The 26,923-nt window shown below is 41.4% G+C and overlaps 1 protein-coding gene and 1 long non-coding RNA gene across 4 annotated transcripts in view; one reads left to right on the top strand and one right to left on the bottom strand.

Annotated features, from left to right (window-relative positions):
- Nucleotides 1–26,923, bottom strand: part of LOC149469606 (calcium-activated chloride channel regulator 1-like) — a 58,151-nt gene that overhangs the window by 25,488 nt on the left and 5,740 nt on the right. For 2 of the 3 annotated variants that reach the window (XM_089668893.1, XM_089668894.1), the window contains 7 exons: nt 13,271–13,529; nt 10,879–11,019; nt 8,753–8,900; nt 7,225–7,333; nt 5,925–6,102; nt 3,206–3,430; nt 477–701 (listed from right to left, as the gene is read on the bottom strand). In XM_089668893.1, the coding sequence (XP_089525019.1) occupies nt 477–701; nt 3,206–3,430; nt 5,925–6,102; nt 7,225–7,333; nt 8,753–8,900; nt 10,879–11,019; nt 13,271–13,429 (1,185 nt within the window). In that variant the 5' untranslated portion in view covers nt 13,430–13,529. Of the gene's footprint in view, nt 1–476; nt 702–3,205; nt 3,431–5,924; nt 6,103–7,224; nt 7,334–8,752; nt 8,901–10,878; nt 11,020–13,270; nt 13,530–19,849; nt 19,981–26,923 lie in introns of those variants that run through there. The other variant, XM_089668895.1, reaches the window with a different exon arrangement.
- On the top strand, nt 188–20,779 carry LOC149469607 (uncharacterized). Its single transcript, XR_016311541.1, has 5 exons — nt 188–255; nt 5,284–5,333; nt 14,650–14,736; nt 16,594–16,897; nt 20,600–20,779. It is a non-coding gene; the product is annotated as an uncharacterized LOC149469607 (long non-coding RNA).

Here is a 26,923-nt window from a genome sequence, read left to right as displayed (position 1 = left end):
AAGATTGGTTTGAATCACACAAACAGGAAACCTAACTTCCCTTGGTTCTATACAACACTTTTGCTAATTGTCCCTTAGATGGTGCTGTGCACATAGTATATGATCTGTAGCCTCAGTAGTTGGAAAACTTGTAACAGACATGAAGATGCCAGTTTACGTAACTCCCTTCCTTCCTTTCCCTCAGAAACCAGCCAAGACTCGTACACATATAACATTTTTGTGGTTCTTGGATTATGCAAAACTTGAACAGATCAGGTACAAATATTTTAAGCAAAATATATTGTTTTCCTCATAGTCACTCAGACGTTTATAGACTTTTAGCTGAATCTCTTATTTATTCTGTAAAACTATGTTCACAAATGTGTTTCCATTAATAATAAATAGAATGTAAACCTCTAAAAGAGATGACATCCTAGTAGGGGCATTGACCTTTGTAACAAATCTGCCAAGGAAGAAAACATTTATGATCAAATTACCTCAAATCCTTTAAGAACTCCAGAACATATGTTTGTACCTCCAGTTGCGATTCTTGGAAGAAGTGCCTTGAGTCTTTCACGGTCAAAGGTGTTTGATATTTTCACCAAACTAGATAGAATTGCTGCATCACTAGAGAAACTGACAATTCCAACACGGGAACCTGTTTCGACAATCTGCATGATATAAACTTCGGAAGCTTGGTACAGACGGTTAATGCGATCATTCTGCAAGGAACAAAATGTTTATGGAAAACTGTAATTTAAAGTTAACTTTAAGTTGAAACTTTATAGGACAAAAAAACAAATGCACTAATTTTAAAAAAAGAAAACACACAAAATAAAATTCTGCAGATTTTACAACATACCTCAATTTACAGCTAGCACTATGTTTAGCGACGTAGTGCAACACAGCGCTCAATCATCTGTATGTTGTGGTGAGTTTGTTATTACTGCTTCAAGGGGGGTCTGCTTAATGAAGTGACTGCTGACGTACCGCGTAGGGTGGAGCACCATGAGGCATCTAGCTACAGAGGTCTAGATTGGAACCGGAGCCCAATCCTTTACCTTGCCGGAGCTGTCAGCAGGATCTAGCAGCAGGTGGTGAGCAGCAGGATGTATCCCGCTTTTGGATGAGCAATTGCAGCCTTTTGTTAAATGTGCAATATATGAGCTGAGGAGAGTCAAGAGCTTGTGAACCAGATTTGTGACTGATTCTGGTTGACAAAAGGGAACCATGATTTATGTATCTATGTGATAGCTAGGTCCATATAGAAAGGTGAGCATCTGTCCATAAATTTCCAGCTGGTAGTGGTTCCCACTCTTTTGGGAGATATGATCCATTCTAGGAAGAAGACCTGCATTATTGACCATGGACCGATTTATTTTGTGATTTACACTCACTATTGAATATGGACTGATTTAGGTTGTTGTTCATGTTTTGTGTACATATGAGACTCATGTTTGTAACACAGAGTTAGATGTTAATGTATTGTATGATATTAGGGTATTTCACATATGATCACATATATAGTTTGGTTATGTGATATTATTACTGTGGGTAGAGAGGCACAATATACATATATTACACTACATATATATATATATGTATATATATCAGGAATGTTGAATTTCTATAGTCTGACGCCCAGGACATGTAGTTCCAGGCACTGGGCAGGTAGTTTTTTTATCCTTTAGCCCTGCTGCGGGCAAGCAGCAAAGAGAACCTGTCACCAAAAATCATCACATAGGGGACTTTGTCCCCTATGTGATGAAAAAACAAGTAAAAAATAAAAAAGTTTTTTTTTTAATTGTAAAACATCAAAGTTACACCCAAGCACATAACACCCCCCCCCCCTCAAAAAATATACGCACGTACAAATGTAAAAGCACACGCTGGGGCACCTACGCATGAAAACGTCGATTGCAAACATGTTACACATCACCATAAAATGGGAAATAAATAAGTGAGTGCTAAAACAATCACAAGCAGCCAAAGCACCAAAAAGGCAAACCAAAAAACCTCCAGAATAATCAAGAAAAACAAAAAAAAAACAAAAACAAAGTGGTGCACCGTGCATGCCAGAACTAGAGCAGTAATTCTAGTACCAGACCTCCGTACACTATACTGATGACCTATAAGGGGCTTTAAAAGTATCACCTATAGAAAATACGAGGTACTGAGGTTCGTCGTCATTTCACGGGTGCATGCAAATTTAAGGTTTGACATGTTGAATATCTAGTTACTCGGTGCAACCTCTTTTCTTATGTTTTACAAAAAAATAGGGTAATTTATTACTTTTTTGTGCCCTAAAATTAACTTACTTATATTTTTTACTAAAATTTAGTGGTGATATCATGTTACAAAAAAAAAATTGGAACAACTATTTTATTCCCTAGTGTCTCTGCTTTCACAAAATATATAATGTTTGGGTGTTTTGTGCAATCTTCAGGCCTGAAATTATTTTTTAAAGGTGTGTAAAAAATGCAAAAATGGCTCTGGAAGCAAAAGGGATAAAGGATAAGCCGGACTCTCCCCTTTCCTGAGGAGCAGCCAATCGGCGCTCATTACACTGTAAGTCCTTTCCCCTCCCTGCTAGTCCCAGAGTGTGGTACTTGAGACAGGCAGGGAGGAGAGGAAGGGATAAATGGTGCAATGTTAAAATTATTACACGTTTAAGTTGCCATAAAGCCCCTTTTGTTTTTAAAAGCCCAGACATTCCTAAAAGAATCTCAGATTTAAATACAGTTTTGGTTCAAAGTTTATTTTTTAAGTTGCAGTCATTTATTTTTTAAATTTTTTTTTTTTTTGTTTATTTGTTATATTGGGTGAGTGCAAGTGTTACTATATATTAGTTTGAAAAATGACACAGCAATGCGGTTGTGATATAGTGTTCCATGGTAACACGTTATCAGATGATATGTATGTTAGTGCATTGTGGTACCCCCACGCACTCAAGCATTGCAGCACACCACAACACATGGTTACACCTTACAGTGTATTGTAGTGCGCTGTGCCAAAAAAAATGCTGTATGTCCATTTTTTATTCCATTCTTGTGCATTGGCACACTGTTCAAAGTGAATGGGTTGTCTTTAAGTAATGCATGTTAATGTGTAATAGACCATATGTTTATGCAACACAAAAGAATAGCAAGGTGTGAATGAACTCTAAAAGATGACTTATTTGCTGGAATCTTTATGTCCATTTACATTTCTTTAAAACTGTACTTACACCACTCATGCTTCCAGAAACATCCAATACTAAGGTGACCACTCTGTCTTTATACTGCAGCAGAGAAAAGGTAGGGGTAGGGATATTGGTATCTGCCAGTGGTTGTGTAGATTTCAGGTCAGGGGATTTCATGATGACTTCCCATGTGCTTTGGTGGTTGCATAATCTGTTTTGTTCATTTGGTGCTTCTTTGTTGTGGGAGTTTTCTTTGCAGAATGCATTCACCTTAAAAAGAAAAGATATTTAGTTGATGAGCAACACTGGCTAGTCACCTTCTATAAGTAAAACAAACTAGGAGATATGGTTGGTACTGCATGAGATCTAGATTAATGGTTCCTATCTGAAGGGTACCCATAGCCCTTGGGATAAGGGAACTATTTAATGAGGGTATGGGACCGAATTCACAAATTCTTAAAAATAAATTGTTGTTAGATTAGAACCAAAATAAGAATCTACTAATTATATTATGAACTATCGCTGTTATCAAAGTAACATGATAGCAAGACATGCTGGTAGGTTCATTTGCTCCTGTCCAAATTGGCTTTAGTATATGTATGTATGAATGTAAGTTAGGGACATTAGATTGTACACCTATACAGCACAGTGGCTGAATGGTTAGTACTTCCGCCTGGCAGTACTCAGGTCGTTGGTTCAAATCCCAACCACAGCACCACCTGCCTGGAGTGTGCATGTTCTCCTTGCGCCTGTGTTACTCACAGGTAACTTTAGACCTTCTTTGGTCTTCCTGGAGCTGATTGTTGGCTGAGTCCTTGCCATTTTGGCTATTCTTCTATCCATTCGAATGGTAGTTTTTCGCTTTCTTCCACGTCTTTCAGGTTTTGGTTGCCATTTTAAAGCATTTGCGATAATTTTAGCTGAGCAGCCTATCATTTTCTGCACTTCTTTATATGTTTTCCCCTCTCCAATCAATCTTTTTATTCAAGATTTGCTGTTCTTCTGAACAATGTCTGGAACGACCCATTTTCCTCAGAATTTCAGAGAGAAATGCACTGTAACCAGCATGTACAATATTTGCTGCCTTCCTTCCTTAAATAAGGGCAATAATTGCCACCTGCTTTTCAAAGAATGAATGACCTCACTAATAGAACTCCACACTGCTATTATTTTGAACATGTCCCTTTCAATTAGCGATTCAATTACACAGAATCAGCAGCATGCATGTCATGACTGTTGGGTCTGTTGGATTTCTATTACTCTACTACACCTGCTAGTAAATTATTTGCTATGTAGAAATATCATTTCTACCAAAAACAGTGATTGATCAGGTTAGTGATGTCTGACTGCTATTATTTTGAACACAACTGTATATGTAAAGAGCTGCGTAAATTGATGGCGCTATATAAGTACCTGTAATAAATAAATAAATAAATACTCCACATATAGAGCAGTCCTTAGGTGCAATTTGGAGTAACATGCATTACTGCAATGCATAGATGTGAATGGACCCTAAAAGAATTACATAGGCTGTCATTGCTGACATCTCCATCTAAAAGTGCAAGTTCTGTAGTTGTCACAGTGATCCAATCTTTAAAGTGGTTGTAAAGGCTCAAGGTTTATTATTACTTTCGTGCATTCCATGCATGAAGGTAAAAATCGTCTGTGTGCAGCAGACCCCCCAATATTTACCTGAGCCCCATCTAGATTCAGCGATGTGCTCTCTGGGGACTTTTTCCCCTCATTGGCTGAGACAGTAGTAGGAGGCTCTGGCTTCTGCTGCTGTCAGTCACAGCTAGTGAGCCAATGAGGAGAGAGCGGGGGGCAGGACTGAGCACACACAGAGAGCAGCAGCTCGGAAGCAAGCCTGCTCGGGTGCCCCATAGCAAGCTGCTTGCTATGGGGGCACTTGACAGGAGGGAGGGATCAGGAGTGCCAGCGGGGGACCCGAGAAGAGGAGGATCAGGGCTACTCCGTGCAAAACCATTGCACAGAGCAGGTAAAGTATAACATGTTTGTTATTTTGAAAAAATTGGCTTTAATATCACTTTAAGTACTTATATGTATGCAAATCTGATTCTCTGACTTTATTTTGATTTTCCTGATTTGCATGTCTGTTCCAGGTCAGAATTTCAAAGTACTAAAAGCACAGATCGCCAATATTCTTAAAAAGGTAATTATTGGCATTCCTGTAATTTAAAGCAGTATTAAACCCAAAAGAAAACATTTATTATATTGCAGCTTGCCAATTCAGACATGTGATGGCTGAATTAGTTTCCTTTTAAGGCTTTCTTTATTTTATTTTCACCTGGTGATGTAGCCTGTCCAGTTGATGTAGAAATTGAGGGTTCAGACAAACCATTTAACACAATGGTCAGTTTTTTATTTATTTATATAAAACACCTTTATCCCCCCCCCTTCCAAAAAAAAAAGGTTTGCTGTAACTGCTTAAAAAGTGTGAGCTAGAGTGTGCTTTCAATTTGTTAGTGTATCTAAATCTGCTACTGTGTCTAACACTACCCTCCCCTCAGACTGACAATGCTGATGTTGCAGGGTGTCTCTGTAGTTTCTTCATCCAGAGTGTAGGCCGCATAATACATTATATACATGAATATTACATTTGATTGGCTTTGATGCCGCTTTAAGTAATGAACAGAACCATTTTATATATACGTGACCTAATTGGTGGATGTCTAAGTAACACAGAAACAAGAAGATTTCAACATGGAATATTTCTAGAGACAGATCTTGCTCTTAGGCTTACAGGATCCAGAGCTTGTCCATACATAATAGATTCTTGGACATTGCGGTCCACATTAGGGTAGAACTCGCAACCATCTTCAAAGAGCCCAGTGGTTGAGTCAATTTCACAGTCTACTTTTGTTTGCTTTAGTCCATCATCAATATCAATTTTAGCTAAACCACCCAGACTCAAAGGACATCTGAAACAAAACAGAGCAGATATTTTGCATATTATACAGTATATGATCAAATATATTTTTTAATGTATTCATATTAATTTTTATTGTTTGTCACCTTATGCAAACATTTGTAAAGCTGCCCATAGATGGAGCGATTTTCTTTTCCACAAACCCGTGGAAAATCGCTCAGTAGCCCCATCAACATTGATTCATTGCCCCATCAACACTGAAATCCCTCCTGTGGAGCCATTGGAGTTGATTTACTAAAACTGGAGAGTGCAAAATCTGGTGCAGCTCTGCACAGAAACCAAACAGCTTTCAGGTTTTTTTGTCAAAGCTTAATTGAACAAGCTGAAGTTAGAAGCTGATTGGCTACCATGCAGAGCTGTACCAGATTGTGTACTCTCCAGTTTTAGCAAAATGAGCCCCAATGTGTTTCTGGGAACATAGTTCTTACTGTTAGCGACTATAGTAGCCACTAGAAATAATCACATGTAAAATCCGACAGGCTGATTGTACCCAAGTTGATCAATTGATCAAGTTCATTCAAACCATCTATGGCCAGCTTAAGGCTACAGAATTTTATCTAATGGCGACTGGATATGTATTATGGTACAGCAGGGGCGGACTGACAACTCATGGGGCCCCCGGGCAATAGGGGATCATGGGGCCCCTGTGTCCTTGCCCAAACTCAAAAAAGCCTATGAAAAAGGTACCAGGGGCATCTCATGGGGCCCCCTACTGACCCCGGGCCCTCGGGCAGTGCCCGAGTTTCCAAATGGTCAGCCCGCCCCTGTGGTACAGGATATATAGTATCTCACACAAGTGAGTACACCCTTCACATTTTGGTAAATATTTTATTATATCTTTTCATGTGACAACACTGAAGAAATTACACTTTGCTACAATGTGACGTAGTGAGTGTACAGCTTGTATAACAGTGTAAATTTACTGTCCCCTCAAAATAACTCAACACACAGCCATTAATGTCTAAACCGCTGGCAACAAAAGTTTTTACACAATGCAGAGGATTAACCCCTTAGGTTCCACAGTGAGTATAACAAGCATTCTTTACTGCATATACAGACTGATTTTACTGTTGTGGGTTTAGTAACGCTTTAAGTATAACAAAGGGGGATTTACCTGGTTGCCTCCACTTTGCCTTTTTTACTGAGATACCAGGGGATATCATTGTTGTATTCATCAAAAACACCCCATCTCAGGTGAGCCCATTCATGGACTAACACTCTTCCTGCAGAAAAAGATGACACAATTACATTTTTATGGCGCCCTCCATTTAAACAAACCAGCATTGCATCCAGTTATTAATCAGTTGTTGTACTGCTCTGTCTATAATGCTGCTGCCTAATGCACTTTCCATTGCTGCTACCAATACACCTTTAGAGGCTATGAATTAAAAGCTGCGTATGCACCATCCCATGCTGTCCAAAGATTCAGTAGAGGATAGAAACACCGCCAGTCCTGGAATAGACTGTGACTCCTGGTCAAGTGCCGGTGAATATGTTTGCCATTGAGGGATCGAAATGAGACTGGTTCAGCAGGGACTGGTCAATTTCAGATCTTGTGTGTCCTTCCCTGTTTGCCAGAAAGCAATATTTTTATTGACTTCTGTCAAACAGGAATGTTGAAAAGCTTTGCCAATCAGCGGTTGCAACCAATCGGAGAGTCCCAATGTCAGAATAGTTTCCAACTGACTTCTGGGACTTTGCAGCCAAAGGATCCCAGCCGGGAGGCGGCCAACATAGAGTAACAAACTTTATCAGTAACTGGCTGAAATTTTAACAATATATGGCCAGCATAAGTATGTAATACAAAATATAGTCCCCCCTCCCACACACACACACACACACACACACACACACACACACACACACACACATATATATACAGTATCTCACAGAAGAGAGTCCACCCCTCACATTTTTGTAAATATTTTATTATATCTTTTCATGGGACAACACTGAAGAAATGACACTTTGCTACAGTGTAAAGTAGTGAGTGTACAGCTTGTATAACAGTGTAAATTTGCTGTCCCCTCAAAATAACTCAACACACAGACATTAATATCTAAACCGCTGGCAACAAAAGTGAGTACACCCCTAAGTGAAAATGTCCAAAAGTATCAATATTTTGTGTGGCCACCATTATTTTCCAGCACTGCCTTAACCCTCTTGGGTTAAGAGCTTCACAGGTTGCCACTGGAGTCCTCTTTCACTCCTCCATGATGACATCACAGAGCTGGTGGATGTTAGAGACCCTGTGCTCCTCCACCTTCCATTTGAGGATGCCCCACAGATACTCAATAGCAGGCCCAGACTGGGACAAAAAATAGGCCCAGGCATTTTAGACTGAGCAGCCAATTTCTGGGGGGGGGGGGGGTGCAAGGGCATTCGTGGGGACAGTTGGTGATGGAATATTCATGGAGTCAGTCCTCCGCACTGTAAGATAAAGGGGCACTGTGATATACAGGGGACTGCAATGTACAGGGGCACTGTATATGGCTGTCTATTTGCTATATATATATATATATATATATTTACAAATATATAACATAATCATAGATAATTACAAATGAAAAACTAAAACAAGGCTTTTTAAAACATTCATACATATCTATAGAGCTTATGCCTGCGCCTAGAGCTTGCCTTACCTCTGGGACCATATAGTCGCAGCACTCTGTCATTTAGAATGAAATTGGGGGTGAGGTGTATGTATTTTCCAGGCTCCCCACAACCACCATATTGCAAGGTATATGGAAAATCTCCTTGAGTAAAAGGATCAGCTATGATAATATCAGCCTAAAGAAAAAAGAGGGTAAAAATCAGAACCACAACCAAAATATTGCAAGGTATATGGAAAATCTCCTTGAATAAAAGGATCAGCTATGATAATAGCCTAAAGAAAAAAGAGGGTAAAAATCAGAATAGCTGAAGCTCCTTGTTAAGTATAAAGGAATTTTCAGTAGAAAATACTATCTTTGTATATGTGGATCACATAGTTTTCACATAAAATTGAGTCAGTCATTTACTTCTGTTTTACCTTCTTCAACCTGTCCTCTGCTGGCCTCTTAATTGTCTTTATAACAAGAGTGTTGAGTAAGTGAATAAAATTGACCATTATACAGCAAGCATGCTCTGGTGCTTATACTGACCACTCTTGTCTGCTATCTTCTGCTCTAAATACTTCCTATGCACTGCTGGAAATGCTCCTCTGCCCTCCTGCTTGTTGCCTGGAAGGCCAATTGCCAGACCTAGGTCCTTCACATGGAGGGATGGGGGGTTCGTAGCAGAGTACAGTAGTCGATTTGGTGGAAAATTTGATTTTTGCATAAATCCCAGCAAGGGATTGAAATAGGAGCCGTAAGGTATGGGTACTGGAGAGTGCTTGCTGTACAGTGTAGAGGTAAGTATGGTGGTTTAATAAAGGTCAATTTAAAGGAAATACCGTATTTTTCGCTCCATAAGACGCACCTGACCATAAGACGCACCTAGGTTTTAGAGGGGAAAAACAAGAAAAAAAAATATTCTGAACCAATGGACTGCAGACACAGTACAGGGGATGACCAGAGACTGTGGACACAGTACAGGAGATGACCAGAGACTGCGGACACAGTACAGGAGATGACCAGAGACTGCGGACAGTACAGGAGATGACCAGAGACTGCAGACACAGTACAGGAGATGACCATAGACTGCGGACAGGGAATGACCAGAGACTGCAGACAGTGCAGGGAATGACCAGAGACTGCAGACAGTGCAGGGAATGACCAGAGACTGCAGACAGTGCAGGGAATGACCAGAGACTGCAGACAGTGCAGGGAATGACCAGAGACTGCAGACAGTGCAGGGAATGACCAGAGACTGCAGACAGTGCAGGGGATGACCAGAGACAGCAGACAGTGCAGGAAATGACCAGAGACTGCTGACCTTTAGGGAGGGAGGGGGAGCGGGTACCTGAATTTGACAGGTACCCGCTCCCACTTCCGCGGAGTTGTTCTTCCTTCCTTCTTCCCGGGCCGGCTTCTGTGACAGCCGGGTGCCCACTGCGCATGCGCGAGAAGCGCTGCGCTTTGTGAATGGCCGGGCGTCTTCTGGGACCTGTCATGTGTCCCAGAAGACACCGGATCATTCACAAAGCGCAGCACATGCGCAGTGGGCACCCGGCTGTCACAGAAGCCAGCGCGGGAAGACTGTGCAGCGCTGGAGCGAGGAACAGGTAAGGCCCTGCAGGAGAGAACAGCTGAGCGGCCGGCCCGGTATTCTGACATGGTGGCGGCAGAAATACCGGACCGGCCACTTTATATTCACTCCATAAGACGCACTGACATTTTCCCCCCTTTTTGGGGGGGAAAAAAGTGCGTCTTATGGAGCGAAAAATACGGTACCTGTGCCAAGAAATATGTCAGTCTGGATAATCTTTTTATAATAGATATGGAAACATACAAATTGCTCTCATCTTCTGCAATTTTGAAGAGGAATCTTGTCTAGTCAGAGTGTTGGAGTAGAGTACCACAATGGTGGTTTGACTCTGGGGGTTACCCCTTCTTCTCCCAATCAAATTCTGCATTGGACCTTTTTGTTTAATGTTTAACCAGTTGACTAGGTCATTGCACTTACTTAGCTGTTGGTAGATCTAAAGGAGACTGTACAGTCAGATTGTAACGTGAGTGACCAACTTCTGGCCAGTCATGTTCTCATGCCTTTTTAGAAGGCCAAAGCAGTTGAAAAAACTTTCTAAACAATGCCATGATCTATACCATTATGTCTACAAACTTACCTTGTCATATGACTCTCTTTTAGGCCTGCTATAAGTGCTGTTGGCTGTCCAAGTATTTGGAATTAAAATCTTAACACTTTTATAATACAGCCTATTTCCTGTTGCTTGAAATAGGTAGTTAGATCCTTCAGCCACCATTTTCTGTGAACAAACCAAACACAAAGCAATATCATAAGTACAAAGAGTTTGTTAACATAAATACATAAAGCATTAATCCTATGTTATCTTTTCTCAGTCATAATTCCATGTAATTGCTCCTGAGATGACCAAAAGCTCATTTGCAATAATAAAATGGGTCAATGATCTTGATAAGAAAAGAAAAGAAAAGAATGGGATTCAGTTATCCATGGGCCCTGTATACATAGGGGGCAAATAAAACTTAAGCAAAGCAATGGGATTCTGCCGCTAGCATCCAGTCAGATCACTGTTAATTTCCACAAAGAATAAAAAAGAACTTAACTGGTCTCAATTATAACATTCACACTTAGCTCCAATTTTCATTAACCACCTGCCTACCGGGCACTTTTACTCCCTTCGTGCCCAGGCCAATTTTCAGCTTTCAGCGCTGTCGCATTTGAATAACAATTGCGTACTCATGCAGCATTGTACCGATATTAAATTTTTATAATTTTTTTCACACAAATAGAGCTTTCTTTTGGTAGTATTTAATCGCCACTGGGTGTTTTATTTTTTGCACTATAAATGAAAAAAGAGCCACTGATGGGTGACATTGTCGGGCGGTGCTGACTGGTGGCAATGACTGGCAACACTGCTGGGCACTGGCTGGCAGCACTGATGGGCGGCACTGCTGGGCAATGATGGGCACAACTGCTGGGCAGCACTGATGAGTGGCACTGCTGGGGGGTACTGCTGGGCAGTGGTAGGAGACACTGCTGGGTGGCACTGCTGGGCAGCGTTGCTGGGCACCGATCATCAGGGCACCGATCATCAGTGCCCTGATGATCAGTGCCGATCTGTTCTATGACAATTGCCGGTTATGGAAAGTGCTGCCGATAACCAGCAATTGTATTTACTCCATGATCTGATGTGTCATTGGACACAGCTGATCACGTGGTAAAAGGCCACAGCGATCACGGAGATCACTAGGTGCGCACCGCCGGCGGGGGGGTGCATGGGAGGGCATGTTCTGGAAGGATGTCATATGATGCCCTCCCAGAACTGGGCAAGTGTGCTGTAGCCATCATTCGGCTATAGCGCGGTTGGCAGGAGGTTAATTAGTCAATTTTCCTTCAGGATTGCTATAAGGAAATCTTAACAGAGCAATGTGTAATATATGGCTGCAGCATTTTGCAAGTATAAGAATAAAAGTGTACAATTTATTAGTACAGGTTAAAGTGCTTCTAAAGGCGAAGGTTTTTTACCTTAATGCATTCTTTGCATTACGGTAAGTAAAACCTTCCGTATGCAGCTATCCCTGCAGCCCCTGCTTATAGCTGCCTAAGCCCGATTATGACCCAGCGAGTAGAGTAGAGGCTCTCTTGTCTCTCTCTCTCCTCGTTGGCTCAGACACAGCAGTGGGAGCTATTGGCTCCCACTGCTGTCAATCACAGCCAGTGAGAAGGGAGTGGGAGCATGGTGAGTAAGTGGCTTGCTATGGTGGGCACTCAGTGGGGGAAAGGAGTCAGGAGTGCCGACAGGGCACCCAAGAAGAGGAGGTTTGGGGCTGCTCTGTGCAAAACTATTGCACAGAGAAGGTAAGTATAACATGTTATACTTAATGTTATTTAAACCAAAGAAAATCAACTTAAAGCGGAGTTCCAGCCATTTTTGTGTTTATTAAAAGTCAGTAGCTACAAAAACTGTAGCTGCTGGCTTTTAATAAACACACACTTACCTGTCCCGGAGTCCAGAGGTGTCCTTATTTGTCCCTTTTCCCCTTCTCTCCTCCACGGTGCCAGCATCTCTACTGTGGGCACCAAGCTGTGACAGCTTGCGGCTTCACTGCGCATGCGCGAGTTGCGCTGTGCCTCCTAATTGGTCCGGCAGTCAAAAACAGGTATCTGCTCCCCCAAAAAGGTGCCAAATATGGCAGTGGAGAAGGGGGAGAGGCAAATAAGCGGAGCTTCCACTTTTGAGTGGAACTCCATTTTAAGAACAAACTAACAATGCTGGATCTAGAGATGAGCTGTAATAAGCCTAGATAGATGGCAGTCGTTTTAAAAATTAGGGGTTAGACAGAAGAAGTGGAAGCCTCAGTCATTAGATTAGGAAGCAGATTTCAAGTGGAGGGTAAGACTTCAACTGGAGGGTCATGTTGTATAGTCATTACTACATTCAGAATAGCAATGGCTCATATGCCAGCGCTGACATTTATTCCATTTCCAGCTATATTGATAATTACTGTGCAATAAAAAGAAAGTAAAGTACATACCTTTATATTTTCAATAAGTTTTTGATTTTCAGGAGTCTTGGGGCTTATTGCAAAAATGACCTCTTCATATCCATTATTAACCAGCTTTACTAATGAGTCCCTAGCTGGCTGTGACAGCTGAATTATGGAAGCTAAAAAAAGAATCCCAGCAATCTTCATTGTTGCCTCGTCGCTGTTCCAGTGTCTTATGGCAGTTGTCTTGAGTAGAAGATTCTGTAAAGTCTGTCCCAACTGAAGTCTGTGTCAAGCTCACCAACTCCTGTTATTGGATAAGAGTTACACAATATTGTATTGGCTAATTCAGTTTTCATAGTGTATTTTTTGTATAACTGAAAAAAACTTGTTTTTGCTAAATAAAAGTTTTGTTGAGTGACAAAGGGTTCAGTTAAATGGTTTATAAAAGGAAACAGAGATAGGAAAAATTTAACAGTGGCACATAAAATAAACTTCTTATCTTTCTAGACATTCAGTAGAGTGGTATTGTCACCCATAACAATCTTACATTTAATGTACCATGGGTAACTAAATGTTATCCTATAGTAAATTTCAAGAACAGATAAGCCACTATTGTTGGTGGGAAAACAATTGCAGTGTCTGTTCAGCACATAAAGATATCACCTTGGTTAAAAAAAATTTGCATTTCTCAAGCAACTAAAAATAAGGATCAGGGCAGAGGTCAGTGCTGCTGTTCCTTTACTGATACTGGTGGGTTTTTTTTTTCAGCTGATCTTGAAGGTTGGAACTTCAGTCCCTGTAAGCTTCAAGAAGGTGGACACATGTATGGGCACCATACTTAAAATTCAGAGAAACCAGGTTTTAGGGCTCATGTACACTGCAGCTGATAAACTCACGTTTAGGAGCTGTTCAGCATTTTTTTCAGCAGCCCCTGAACTCACCCTAATGTTTTCCTATGTGTCCATGTACACATAGTCGTTTACAATTGTTTACAGTCGTTTTTTTGAACGCAGAAAACTTGCGTTCAGGAGTAGATTTTATCAGCGTTTCAAACGCCAAATGCTTGTAAAAGCGGCTAAATGCGGCTAACAGCGTTTATTAAGCATTTGAGTTTGAATTTTTTTTTTAACTCTTCCATTTCCAGATGCTGTCCAGAGCCTTTTTTCATCATGAAAAATGCATGCAAAGCGTTTTCCCGGTACTCAAATGGATCTGGTGCACCATACTTTGAGGCTTTGCATGAAAGAAAATATGTTAGACACTGCTGCAATAATTTCTGCACAGAAATGAGCTGGAACACATCCAAACACCATGAAAAAAAAAAAAAAAAGACAGCTAATCTCAACAAATACTGCTCTCTCTGCTTCTGCTCTCTCTATTTCTCTCAAAATGTCTGAAATGTTTAATTTTTTACTGTTTTTCAGTGCATTCTGGGCATTTTGGAAGGTCTCCTGAGGTTATCTTTAAAAAACGCTTCTAAACGCAAATGCTCATAAACGTGCATAAACACGGTATGCAAACATGGCTAAACAGATGTTTTTTAAGCTACATTTTCCAGCAGTCAGTTTCCATTGTTCAGAAGTGTCCTGTGTACATGGGGCCTTAGTGTTATAGGGGGCATACATGCTTCAATAAATGATCAATATTTATATTCTGATTGATTTCTTGCAATAGAAATAATCGATTTATAGACAACCCAACCAACTGATATGCCACACACATGGAAGTGGATTTAAATCTATAAGCTATTGATTGCATCTTTGTTTTCACCATGTAAACTCATAATCTGATGAAATATGAGTGTGTTCATGAACAAAGTATCTCAGTGTTTCCGATCGATACAAATGATCAATAACTTTCTGCAGATTGACTCAGTTTGATTGGAGCGGATCCAATGGTGGCCACACGCGTTTTGATAAATGATCGGTTTCTTCTCCAATCTATCTCTTCTGATAAGAATAATTAATTCATAGTTGACAGCTCGGTTGATCGATTTGTCACGCATGGGAAATGGATTTTGATTGATAGCTAAGATACAATTGTAACTTGCGTGATCAATTGCATTACTGTTGTCACCATGTAATTTCATAATCTGACCAGTCAATATATCATCGTAATTATGATCAAAGTATCTCAGTGCTATTGATTGATGCAAAATGATAGATAATTTCCAGGCCCTGGCCATTCAAAAGTTTAATTGAATCTGATCGAAATCGAATTTAAGTCAATTGTAAGGCAAGTTATGGCTATTCAATTGTTTGATTCCATCATTCTGATTGCATCGCACAACAATCGGATGAAAAAATGTACGTGTGTGGTGACCATAATTTAAGTCTAAATTGATTGATAAGCAAGTTATGGCTATTTGATTGTTTGTGGATTGGATTATTTGATTGAGTCACAAAATGAATTGATAATAAAATCAAAGTCCACCATTAGAGAGATCAAACCCAGGAGGTGGCTGCCCCCAAGATTTGCGTAATCATGTTTAAGACCTGTGGATTGAAGACCACTTTCTTCTCATTATGTAACGCTGCCTGGAGGCCTTTTTTGCATTTAGTGGACTCAAGCTGAGTACAAAGGCTCCAATGCCAAACACGTGCTGTGCTTCTAATTTTACTGTTCTGCTACCTGTCAGTTTGAAGCTATTGTCAATCTTTTTCTGTAAGTAAAAATCCGAGTTTTGCTTTTTAACAGTTCAGAAGTGTTGGGGAACATGCAACCCAATCCAATGGTGCATCTTTGAGACATACAAACTAAATGAGCAGTGTACAATGGTGGATAAATGTACACATAGTTCCATAAGCCGATTACTGTAAATGTTGATAACCATTTGTGAAATAGTATTGCACAATAATGAAGGATATCATCAGTACATGTTTGGATTTTCTGTATTTGTAAGTGCATTTTGCAAGAGCTGATAAGCATCATGTTCTTGCAGACTATGAGCTGTCTTTATGTACTACACATTAAAATATTTCTCCATATCCCTCAAGGACATTATTTTTTTCATAGATATCTTGTTTTACCAGCATTTGCTATTTAGAAGTGCTGAGGTTATGCTTAATTAACATGGGCACAAGCATGTATATTCACGTTAGGCCTCCAAAAACACGTTGATAGATTCACTGGGATCTGAGTATAGGTTATTTTAGTGTGAATATGCTGTGAAAATCCAGGAGGTTGTTCATAGAGCAGATACAGATATCTGCTCTCTTCTGGACACAACAGTGATACTCCATACCATCATGTGCCTTTTAGGTGCCATTTACAAAATGAAGGCCACAGTGTGGAGCTTGTAGTGCCCCATGAAGTTCTCCCTTCTTAAAGTGGTACTTAAGGCTAACTTTTGAAACCTTTCTTCCAAGGCATCCAGATGTGTACATGGCTTGCTGCCTTGAATGCTCCTATTGGTCCCACAGCCACCGCCTCCTACTCTTGTTTGCAGATGTCTCCTTTAGGTAGCTGCTCCAAAGAAGACACCCATGGGTGCATTTTCTATTAACACATACAGCACCCAAAAAGATTTGCCCCTGTTCCCTCCTCCCAACTCTGGACAGACAGCTGAAGGAGCCAATCACTTGCCTACCCTCATCTTTCCCCTCTTCAACCAGGAGGTTCAGGAAGTGGTGCAGCTAATAGAAGACACAACAACTGTGAGAGAGACACCAGGTAAGAGTCAGGGAATGTCGGAAAGCACATGTACTGGGGCATTTTTTTACCTTAGTGAATGCATTAATGTAAAAAAAAAAATTAGTCTTTAGTACTTCTTTAATGCTGGTTAACAGGTTACATGACCAGACACTCCTCCCAATATCTTTTTATTCCATTAATTTGTTCAGTGGCTCTGCTTGCTGCAGTGTCCCAAAACAAGTGGAGCACAATGTGCAAGAAACAACAGCAACATGCACATTTCTAAAGCACAGTAAATTGGCTCTTCCAGGCTTGATAATTGTGGCCATAAGAGTATACGAACATCTTGCTATGTTGGTTAGTTTTCAGCTTTGTATAGTCCAGCGTAAATATGACTGATATTGAGCAACCTGAAGACATCTGATGCTGGTTGACTCAGGACTGCAAGTAATTTGACCATCTAGAGACCCTTTTTTCTGAAAGATCTCTAAATACACGGGTCTTTAATGTCTTTTAGAAGAAAGAGGAAGAGCACAGATAAGCACCCCTGGTGAAGCCTTATCCAAGGAAAACAATAGCAATGGGGGATTGCTAGACAGGTCATTGTGCATGTATGAACATATCATCATTGTGTAAATCTGTGACAGCAATGGTTTTACCATTGTAAATAGCAACATTGCTATTTACACAGACCAGAAAAAATTAATACATAAAAAATAATTGCAAAGTATATGGCAAGCACTGATATCTAGAAGCTGCTAGCACAAAGGGTAAAGGTAACAAATCTCATAAAAATTGTATAATAAAGTGCAGCACTGCACTTTATTATACAATAAAATATAATTGTTTAAACCCATATGTGCTTTTTACATCACTACTTTATCTTCTTGCTGGCTTTTAAAAACAACAAATGCAACCATTTGAGTTGAATGAAATGTTTAGTGTACTAATATACATTTGGTCCTTAAATAATATAATGTACTGTAAATGATAAAGGTCTACACATAAGATAAAAATATGGGACAACTGAGATGGAAAGAGAGACAGAAGGATTTTTTTTCCTAAAAGGGACAGGCTTCCAAATAAGGGGCAGCTTGGAGTTATATCTCTTAGATTGTAAGCTCCAAGGAGCAGGGCCCTCCTAACCCTCTTGTATTGAACTGTATTGTCTCCCTTTATATTGTAAAGCGCTGAGCAAACTGTTGGTGCTTTATAAATTTTGTATAATAATATCTAACATAAATCTCAGATGTATTTGGTAGTTTAGTAACTAGGCACATATAAATGTTATACCATGTGCTAAGGATTACAACTTTTGCATTTCTGGGGAAAGCTTTCTGACATGCATGAAGTGTATAGCATTTTTTTGTACTTGTTTTAGTACTTGCTCCCTAGTGAAAGTGCAGGTTTTAAGATCTACGTAACACTCTCATAAATTTTTCATACTACTTGAAGACTACTGAAACAGGGGCATGGAACCGAATATTATTCATCCATTTAATTCTTCATCCTCTAAAAAAATGGTATTATTATTAATATACAGGATTTATATAGTACCAACAATTTGCTCAGCGCTTTACACTATAAAGGGAGACAATACAGCAACAATACAGTTCAATACAAAAGGATTAGGAGGGCCCTGCTCCTTGGAGCTTACAATCTAAGACGTATTAATGCATTGGTGGAATTACCCTTTAAATTAGCTACTGAGAGGGATAGAGAGTGTATTAAACGCAAATTCCATCTAAAATTGATTTTTTTAGGAGAACAAGGAAAGCTCAAAACCTCTGTGACCTCAGTGTCTTCATGTCACAGTGAAAAAAAAGTGAGGGGAAATCTTCCCAACTGAGTCAAAGATAACGATAAGGTCCCAGACACATTTAGTCTTTCCCCATTCTATTCAAAACTAAAACTGATCATACTTTAGTAGAATTTTGTTTGAAATTTGTTATTCTAAGAATGTTGGTTTGATTTTCTAATCATTAGCGGGTCAAATCAACAGTTATTTTCGACCGCACTCGGTGATCGTTGGTGGAGCTGACAGGGGAGAGGTCTGTATGTAAATAATACAGATCTCTCCCCTGTCAGCACAAACAGGCTGCACAGCAGAGCAATACAAAGCAGCTTGTCTACACAGTAAAACACACACAGCCCGCTATGTAAAACACACACAGGACACAAGTTAACCCTTTGATTGCCCCATATGTTAACCCCAGTGCCATTAGTACAGTGTCAGTGCTTTTTATTAGCAGTGATCACTGTATTAGTGTCACTGAGGATCTCATTGGCAGTTAGTCAGTTCCCCCCAGTATCAGAATGGCCAGCGCAGTCCCGCAATAAGTCGCTGATCGCCGCCATTACTAGTAAAAAAAAAATTTAATTAAAATTCCAGTATATATACAGCCACTTGCAGACACTATAACTTTCACGTAAACCAATTATTTTACATGAATCGGGATTTTTTTTTTAGCAAAGAAATGTAGCAGAATACATTTTGGCTTAAATTTATGACGAAATTAGATTTTTAAAAATTTTTTATTGGACATGTTTAATAGCAAAAAGTCTAAAATATAATTTTTTTTCAAAATTGTCGGTCTTTTTTTTTGTTTATAAAAAATTAAAAATGCACCGGTGATCAAATTTCACCGAAAGAAAGCTCTATTTGTGGAAAAAATAAATTTAATTTACATACAACGTTGCATGACCATGCAATTGTCAGTTAAAATAGCACAGCGCCGTTTTGCAAAAAATGGCCTGGTCAGGAAGGGGAGGGGGATTCTCTGAAGGGTAAGTGGTTAAAATGGTTCTGTTAAGCAGAAAATGTCAGTTCTAGAATTAAATAGTAGTAAGCACTAATTGTTCAAAACTTCCTGATATATTCTGTCATTCTGAGAATATTATTACATTCATACTCTTAAATGATTGCAAAATAAGGGATTTAAACAAAATGTAATATATTATAAATGTATGCCTAATGTAGATATACGTTACTGATGATGATGATTTTTCAGGTCACATTGGTCAACCATCTTCAAGTGTCTGCAGTACTGGATGTTCCTGTCTTGAATGGTCCTACACAAATCAAATTTTGGCAGATTCCTCTATGACTCAGTCAAAATTTCTTCTGTGTATGGCTGAACAGCGCCTGCATCCAATGAGATACATACATTGTTTTGGTTTTCTGACATACACTGCAGATTCCTCCATCTACTCTGTTTAGCATGGATGGGGGAATCAAATGGTTCCTTTTTAAGCCCACAGGGCTAAATAAGAGGAGACTTAAAGTGGAGCTCCACCCAAAAGGGGAAGTTCCGCTTTAAGCCTTTGTCCCCCGCTCCCCATTAAGGATTGGCACCTTTGGGAAGCAGGGGGGGAGGGGGTACCCTAATTTGACAGGTACCTGCTCCCACTTCCGCTGCGATCGCCTAGGCAATCGGAAGCAGAGGTTGTCCTCCCTCCTTCCCTCCCCGTAGTTTTCTGGGACACGTGACAGGTCCCAGAAGACTACGGGGCCATTCACAAAGCACAGCGCTTCTCGCGCATGCGCAGTGGGCACCCAGCTGTGAAGCCGCAAGCTGTCACAGCTGGGTGCCCACACTGAAGATGCCAGGGAGAGAAGATGGCCAGTGAAACCAGCAGTGGTGAGGACACTGCTGGATTGAGGGACAGGTAAGTGGCTGTATTTTAAAACTCAGCAGCTACAGTTTTTGTAGATGCTGACTTCTTTTTTTTTTTTTTCAGGTGGAACTCCGCTTTAACATGTATGACCAGCTTTACAAATATTGGAGAAAGTAGAGATTGTCAATATTGGATATATTTGTCATCACATTCCCACAGGACAGACTTACATTAGAGGTGTATGGCCATGTTCACTACCTCCCACTTCCTCAGAAATAAACATACCTATTGAGGCAATCAAAAGTGTTAACGAAATCTATCATCTGCAGCCAACTTAATGCCATCACCTATACACAATTCAGACCAAGATTAGGCCTCGATCAACAAATATTCATGAAATAACACATGATGCATACAAGATAAGCAAATAACTGAACACATCATATATCAATTCTATGAATCTAGATGAAGAATTGAGAATAAATACCTTTCTGAGCGTTTCTTAAACTCCAGTTAACCTTGAAGCTGCAATGAATTATCTACTATGAAATCTAGAATGTGAAAGTATCTTTCTGAGAAGAGGGACAGCCAAGCTGTTTAAATACACGCATACAGTCCTAGTTCAGCTGAGAAACCACAGAGAGCCACATGACCCAGTAGTAGGAAATTCCATAGTTAGCAAAGCATGAGTACAAAGGAATTTTGTTTGGCTGTCCAGTGGTGTACTGTTAATGGAAGATAATCCCAGCTCATACAAAACTCTCTGTCATTCCCTGGCATTAAGAAGTTCATTTCAACATATTTATGAGATCTTTTCCTTAGTATTTCAAATAGCCATGAAAGTATTCTAAATCAATTATGACAAATAATGACAGTGTATGCTTTTTATATGCACAGATACAAGTACAAATATATGTTTAAATACAAAGCAAGAACATGCAATACATGTATCTATCCCCTCTCTCTCCTTACTGGCTCACTGGCTGTGATTGACAGCAGTGGGAGCCAATGGCTCACACTGCTGTCTCAGCCAATGAGCAGGGAAAGTCTTGGGGGAGTCATGCTCTTGTGCACATAGCTGGAGAGGTAAGTATCAGGGAGGGCTGGGGGGTGCTGCTGCACACAGAAGGTTTTTTACCTTCATTTATAGAATTCATTGCTTCAGCCTTTACAACCACATTAACATAGATTATTATTATTATACAGGCTTTACATAGCGCCAAGGTTGCACAGCACTTTACAATATAAGGGAGACAGTACAATTACAATACATTTCAGTACAGAAGGAATAGGAGGGCCCTGCTCGTGGAGCTTACAATCTAAAGGAAGGGGGAGGTGATACAAAAGGTGATAGCTGCGGGGGATGATCTGGCGGAGGTGATTCAAGTACAGTTCTTAGGTGGAGGTGGGGTAGGCTTCCCTGAAGAAGTGAGTTTTCAAAGATCGCCTAAAGGCAGACAGGGTGGGGGCTGACCGGACATGCTGTGGTAGGGAGTTCCAGAGGATGGGAGAGGCTCTGGAGAAGTCCTGAAGGCGAGCATGGGAGGAGGTGATGAGGGAGCTAGAGAGGAGGATATCATGGGAGGAGCAGAGTGGGCGATTTGGGTGGTATCTGTGGATGAGGTTGGTGATGTAGCTAGGGGCAGTGTTGTGGATGGCTTTGTAAGCTGTAGTTAGTATTTTGAATTTTATACGTTGGGTTAGTGGAAGCCAGTGGAGGGATTGGCAGAGAGGGGCAGCAGTCGCTGATCGGTTGGTAAGGTGTATGAGTCTAGCAGCAGCATTCATAATAGACTGAAGGGGGGATAGCCTGTGTAACGCTAGACCAGTGAGGAGGGAGTTGCAGTAATCGAGGCGGGATATAACCAAGGCGTGAATAAGTTGTTTTGTGGTGTCATTGGTCAGGAAGGGGTGGATTATGGAAATGTTCCGGAGGTTGAGGCGGCAGGATTTAGCCAGTGAGTGGATGTGGGGCCCAAAGGAGAGGACAGAGTCTAGGATTACGCCTAGCACCCTGGCATGAGGGGAAGGACCAATGGTAGTGCTGTTGATCTTAATGGTAAAGTCGTGATTGGGGGATCGGGAAGGAGGAAATATTACAAGCTCAGTTTTTGGAAAGATTGAGTTTAAGGTAGTGATGTGACATCCATGCTGATATGTCGCTTAGTAGATTTGTGATACGTGAAGAGATTGAGGGGGTGAGCTTGGGAGTGGAGAGATAGATCTGGGTGTCATCAGCATAGAGGTGGTATTGGAAGCCATGGGAGGTTATCAGTTGGGGCAGGGAGGAGGTATAGAGAGAGAGAAAAGGAGGGGCCGAAGAACAGAACTTTGGGGTACCCCAACAGAAAGAGAAAGCGGAGCGGAGGAGGAGGAGTTGTATGTGACACTGAAAGTGCGCTGAGAAAGGTAAGAGGAGAAGCAGGAGAGAGCAGAGTCACGGAGGCCGATGGAGTGGAGTTTACTGAGGAGGAGTGGGTGGACAACTGTGTCAAAGGCAGCGGAAAGGTCAAGGAGTATGAGTATGGAGTAATGACCATTGGTTTTAGCAGTATATAGGTCATTAGTGAGTTTTAGTAGGGCAGTTTCTGTGGAATGTTGTGGGCAGAAGCCAGACTGTTGGGGATCAAGAAGGTTGTATTCGGTGAGGTAGCAGTTTATACGGTTGTGAACAAGGCGCTCGAGAAGCTTGGAGGCAAACGGGAGCAGGGAGATGGGTGCAACAGGAGGCAGTTGTCAGTTGCAGTTAGAGCAGGAAGTTTCAGAGGGCGATGGAAGCAGTGGTTACCGGGTGCAACAGGAGGCAGTTGTCAGTTGCAGGTAGAGCAGGAAGTTTCAGAGGGCGATGGATGCAGTGGTTACCGGGGGCAACAGGAGGCAGTTGTCAGTTGCAGTTAGAGCAGGAAGTATCAGAGGGCGATGGAAGCAGTGGTTACCTGGGGATCAGAGGAGAGATGATGAGAGGATGTTGGGATGTTTCCTTGTTGCCGTGTTGAAAGTGCGTTGTACTTAGCGCCGTAATGCGTACTTTGCGTAAGGAATGCCAGCCTGTCCCCCTCGCCAGGCCGTCCCCAGGATATATTTGTATCCTATATACTGTATTTATGTATAGCTCACCAATATGTTTTTCAGCAATTTACACGTTTTACAGACACATTCAAATCAGTAAAAGGAAAAAAACAGAAAAAAGTCCCCTGCGCTCAAGAGTTGTGGAATGATTTGAACAGTACAGGTTTTTAAGTGTCCTCCCGTACAGGCCTTGCTGCCCTCTAAGGGTCGGCGGAGGCCTAAATGTAAACTGCAAAAACAATGGAAGAAAGGCACACTAGCCTAGTGCATTACCTGAGAATATAATTTTTATTAAAACATCAAAATATATACTCACAAACAATTATATGTCAAAAGCATCATGATCACAAAGCGACCAGATCACCAGCTCAACTCCCAAGCCTCGAGAAGACCCTCAGATGGCTGATGCGTTTTGAGGGACAGTTCCCTTTTCCTCAGAGCCAATCATTCAAAACTAGTCCCTGAATAAAACTGAAGCGAAACACAAAGGGCTCGTTCACAACTGAGTGAAAATGCCACATCACATGATTTTTCATGTTTTTTGTGGCACGTTTTATTCATTTTGAATGAGCCTCTCTCCACTTCAATAAGAAGCATATGTGCCAAAATATGGCACTGAGCCAGGCACATATGACATTGCGTGTTTTGCCGTGATTTTTACTCATTTTGTCGCATGACAATTGCGGCAAAATCACACCGCAATTGGGGTGCCATTAAGAAATAATAGCACAGCAAGCGCATCCCACGTGTTGTTGTGACTCTGGAATTACAGGTGAATTCAGGTGTGAAAGGGGAAGGCTACATTCACACAGGCGACCAGAGGCTGCTTGCACACATTCAGGGGAATTCAAAATAGCTCTGAGGCCTAATTCATACAGGCTGCAGCTTTTATACGAGAAGTGTGAGCAGCCAGATCATATTGGGAATGCTGATTATCACTTTAAACAAGCTGCTAGCAGGCTTCAGCACTTCTGGAAGCTTGTTGAAAGCCTGCTGAAGCCTGCTAGCAGCTTGCTTAAAGTGGCAATCAACACTCCCATTAAGATCTGTGTTCAACATTTACAAACTGGAGTTGAATGGTACTTTAAAAGCTTTAACAAAAGCTTGCTGAAAGCTCTGCAAATGCTTTGGCAAAGCTTGCTGTTCACACTGCTCTTATACAAGCTGAAGCCTGTGTGAAACAGACCTAACAACAGATTTTTGGTGGTTCCTTTAAGAACTACCTGCACCTAATTCAGGCAAGTATTTGCACCAGTTTTGATAAATCTGGGTACACACGGTTCAGAATTCAGCTGGTTCAGCAGAGATCAGCCGAAATTCAATCTGTGTTTACCGGTGCCACCATTCACGGCTGCGGCTGTCAATCACCGGGTTCTGGCCAGTGAAAACTCATCGGTGCCTGATGATTGCTGAGGATCTTCAATGGGGGGGGGGGGGGGGGGACTGTTAGTAAACAAAACAGTTCTCTCCCCTGTCAGCTCCTGCACACTGCTTTGCAGGGCCACCTCATCAGTGGCTTTTATCACATGATCAGCTGTGTCCAATGACACAGCAGATTATATTGTAAATACAGGTGCCAGTTATCGGCAGCACTTTCCTCACACTGTCATAGCGTGAGGAAAGTACTGCCTGTAACTGGCAGCTGTCAGAGAAGGGATCGGCACTGATGATCAGTGCCCTGCATTGTTGCCCAGCAGTGCCACCCACCAGTGCCCATCAGTGCCTCCCAGCAGTGCCACCCATCAGTGCCCCCCAGCAGTGCCACCCCCCTAGTGCTGCCCAGCAGTTGCACTCATCATTGCCCAGCAATGCCGCCCATAAGTGCCATCAGTCAGTGCTGCCAGACAGGGCTGTAAGTCAGTACCGTCAGTCAGCACCGCCTATCAGTGCCGCCTATCAGTGACCATCATTGCTGCATATCAGTGCAGCATCATCAGTGCCTCCTCATCAATGCCCACCAGTGCCACCTCATCAGTGCAGCCTATCAGTGTCCATCAGTGCTGCCTATTCGCGCCACCTCATCAGTGCCCATCAGTGCTGCCTATCAGTGCAGCCTCATCAATGCACATCAGTGAAGGAGAAAAATTACCTGTTTGCAAAGTTTTATAATAGAAACAAAGAAAACATTTTTTTTATTTTTTGCTCTTTTTTGTTTATAGTGCAAAAAAAAAAAAGTGGCAATTAAATACCACCAAAAGAAATCCCTATTTGTGTGAAAAGAATTATAAACATTTCATATGGGTACAATGTTGCATGACTACGCAATTGTCATTCAAAGTGTGACAGCGCTGAATGCTGAAAATTGGCCTGGACACAAAGAGGGTACAAGTGCCCTGTAGGCAAGTGGTTGAAGCCTATGTGTGCATGGACACATAGGATAACATGCTGGGGAGTTTTCTGGCTGTAGAAAAAAACGCCAAAAGACAAAAACAGCCGCTGTAAAAACATCCAATGCGCATGAGGACTTAGAGTCTTCCTCTACTCATCTCTATTCAATGGGGAGGGGATTCCTAGTTTACAGAAACAGCTGGGAAGGCAGATAAGAATATTTGTGCTTTCAGTTCAGCTCACAGTATGTGACAAGGACATTGCATTTCTGGCAAGATCAAGAGGTATTTTCTATACATGCTGAGAATGCTCTAAGAACATTAACTAATGCAATTACCATATCTAAGGCTAGGTTCAGATTATGGTGAGTCTAAGGCTCTTGTACACTGCAGCTGATAAACTGAAGTTTAGGAGCAGTTGAACGTTTTGTTCAGCAGCCCCTGAACTCTCCTTTATGTTTTTCTGTGTCCATGTACACATAGATGTTTGAGTTTACAGGCATTTTCTTGAAAGCACAAAATTTGCATTCAGGAGGAGAGTTTACCAGCGTTTCAAACGGTTATAAACGTGTGTAAATGCGTTTATGTGCATTTGCGTTTAGACTTTTTTTTGGCTGGTCCAGGGGCGGACTGACCATTCGAGCACTCGGGCACTGCCCGAGGGCCCGGGGTCAGTAGGGGGCCCCATGACATGCCCCGGTACCTTTTACAGGCATTTTTGGGTGTGCTTTGAGTGTGGGCAAGGACACAGGGGCCCCATGATCCCCTATTGCCCGGGGGCCCCATGAGTTGTCAGTCCGCCCCTGGGCTGGTCCATATCCAGATGCTGTCCAGAGCCGTTTTTCTTCATCAAAAATGCATGCACAGCATTTTCCATGTATTCAAATGGACCTAGTACACCAGTACAGTCAGTTCCAGGGAGGGAAAAAATGGTAAAACGTGCTGCATTATGTTCATGATGGGATCTATAGTGAATACAACCAGAAAAGACAGGTAATCTACCCTCTCTATTTCTCTCCAAATGTTTGAAATAGTTAATTATTTACTATTT

Source organism: Staurois parvus, unplaced genomic scaffold (assembly GCF_062004578.1).
Source record: "Staurois parvus isolate SC_StPar_1 unplaced genomic scaffold, SC_StPar_1.0 ptg000066l, whole genome shotgun sequence".
Lineage (NCBI taxonomy): Eukaryota > Metazoa > Chordata > Amphibia > Anura > Ranidae > Staurois > Staurois parvus.
Note: the sequence above shows the minus strand (reverse complement) of the source record. Positions and strands in the feature narration are given on the sequence as shown.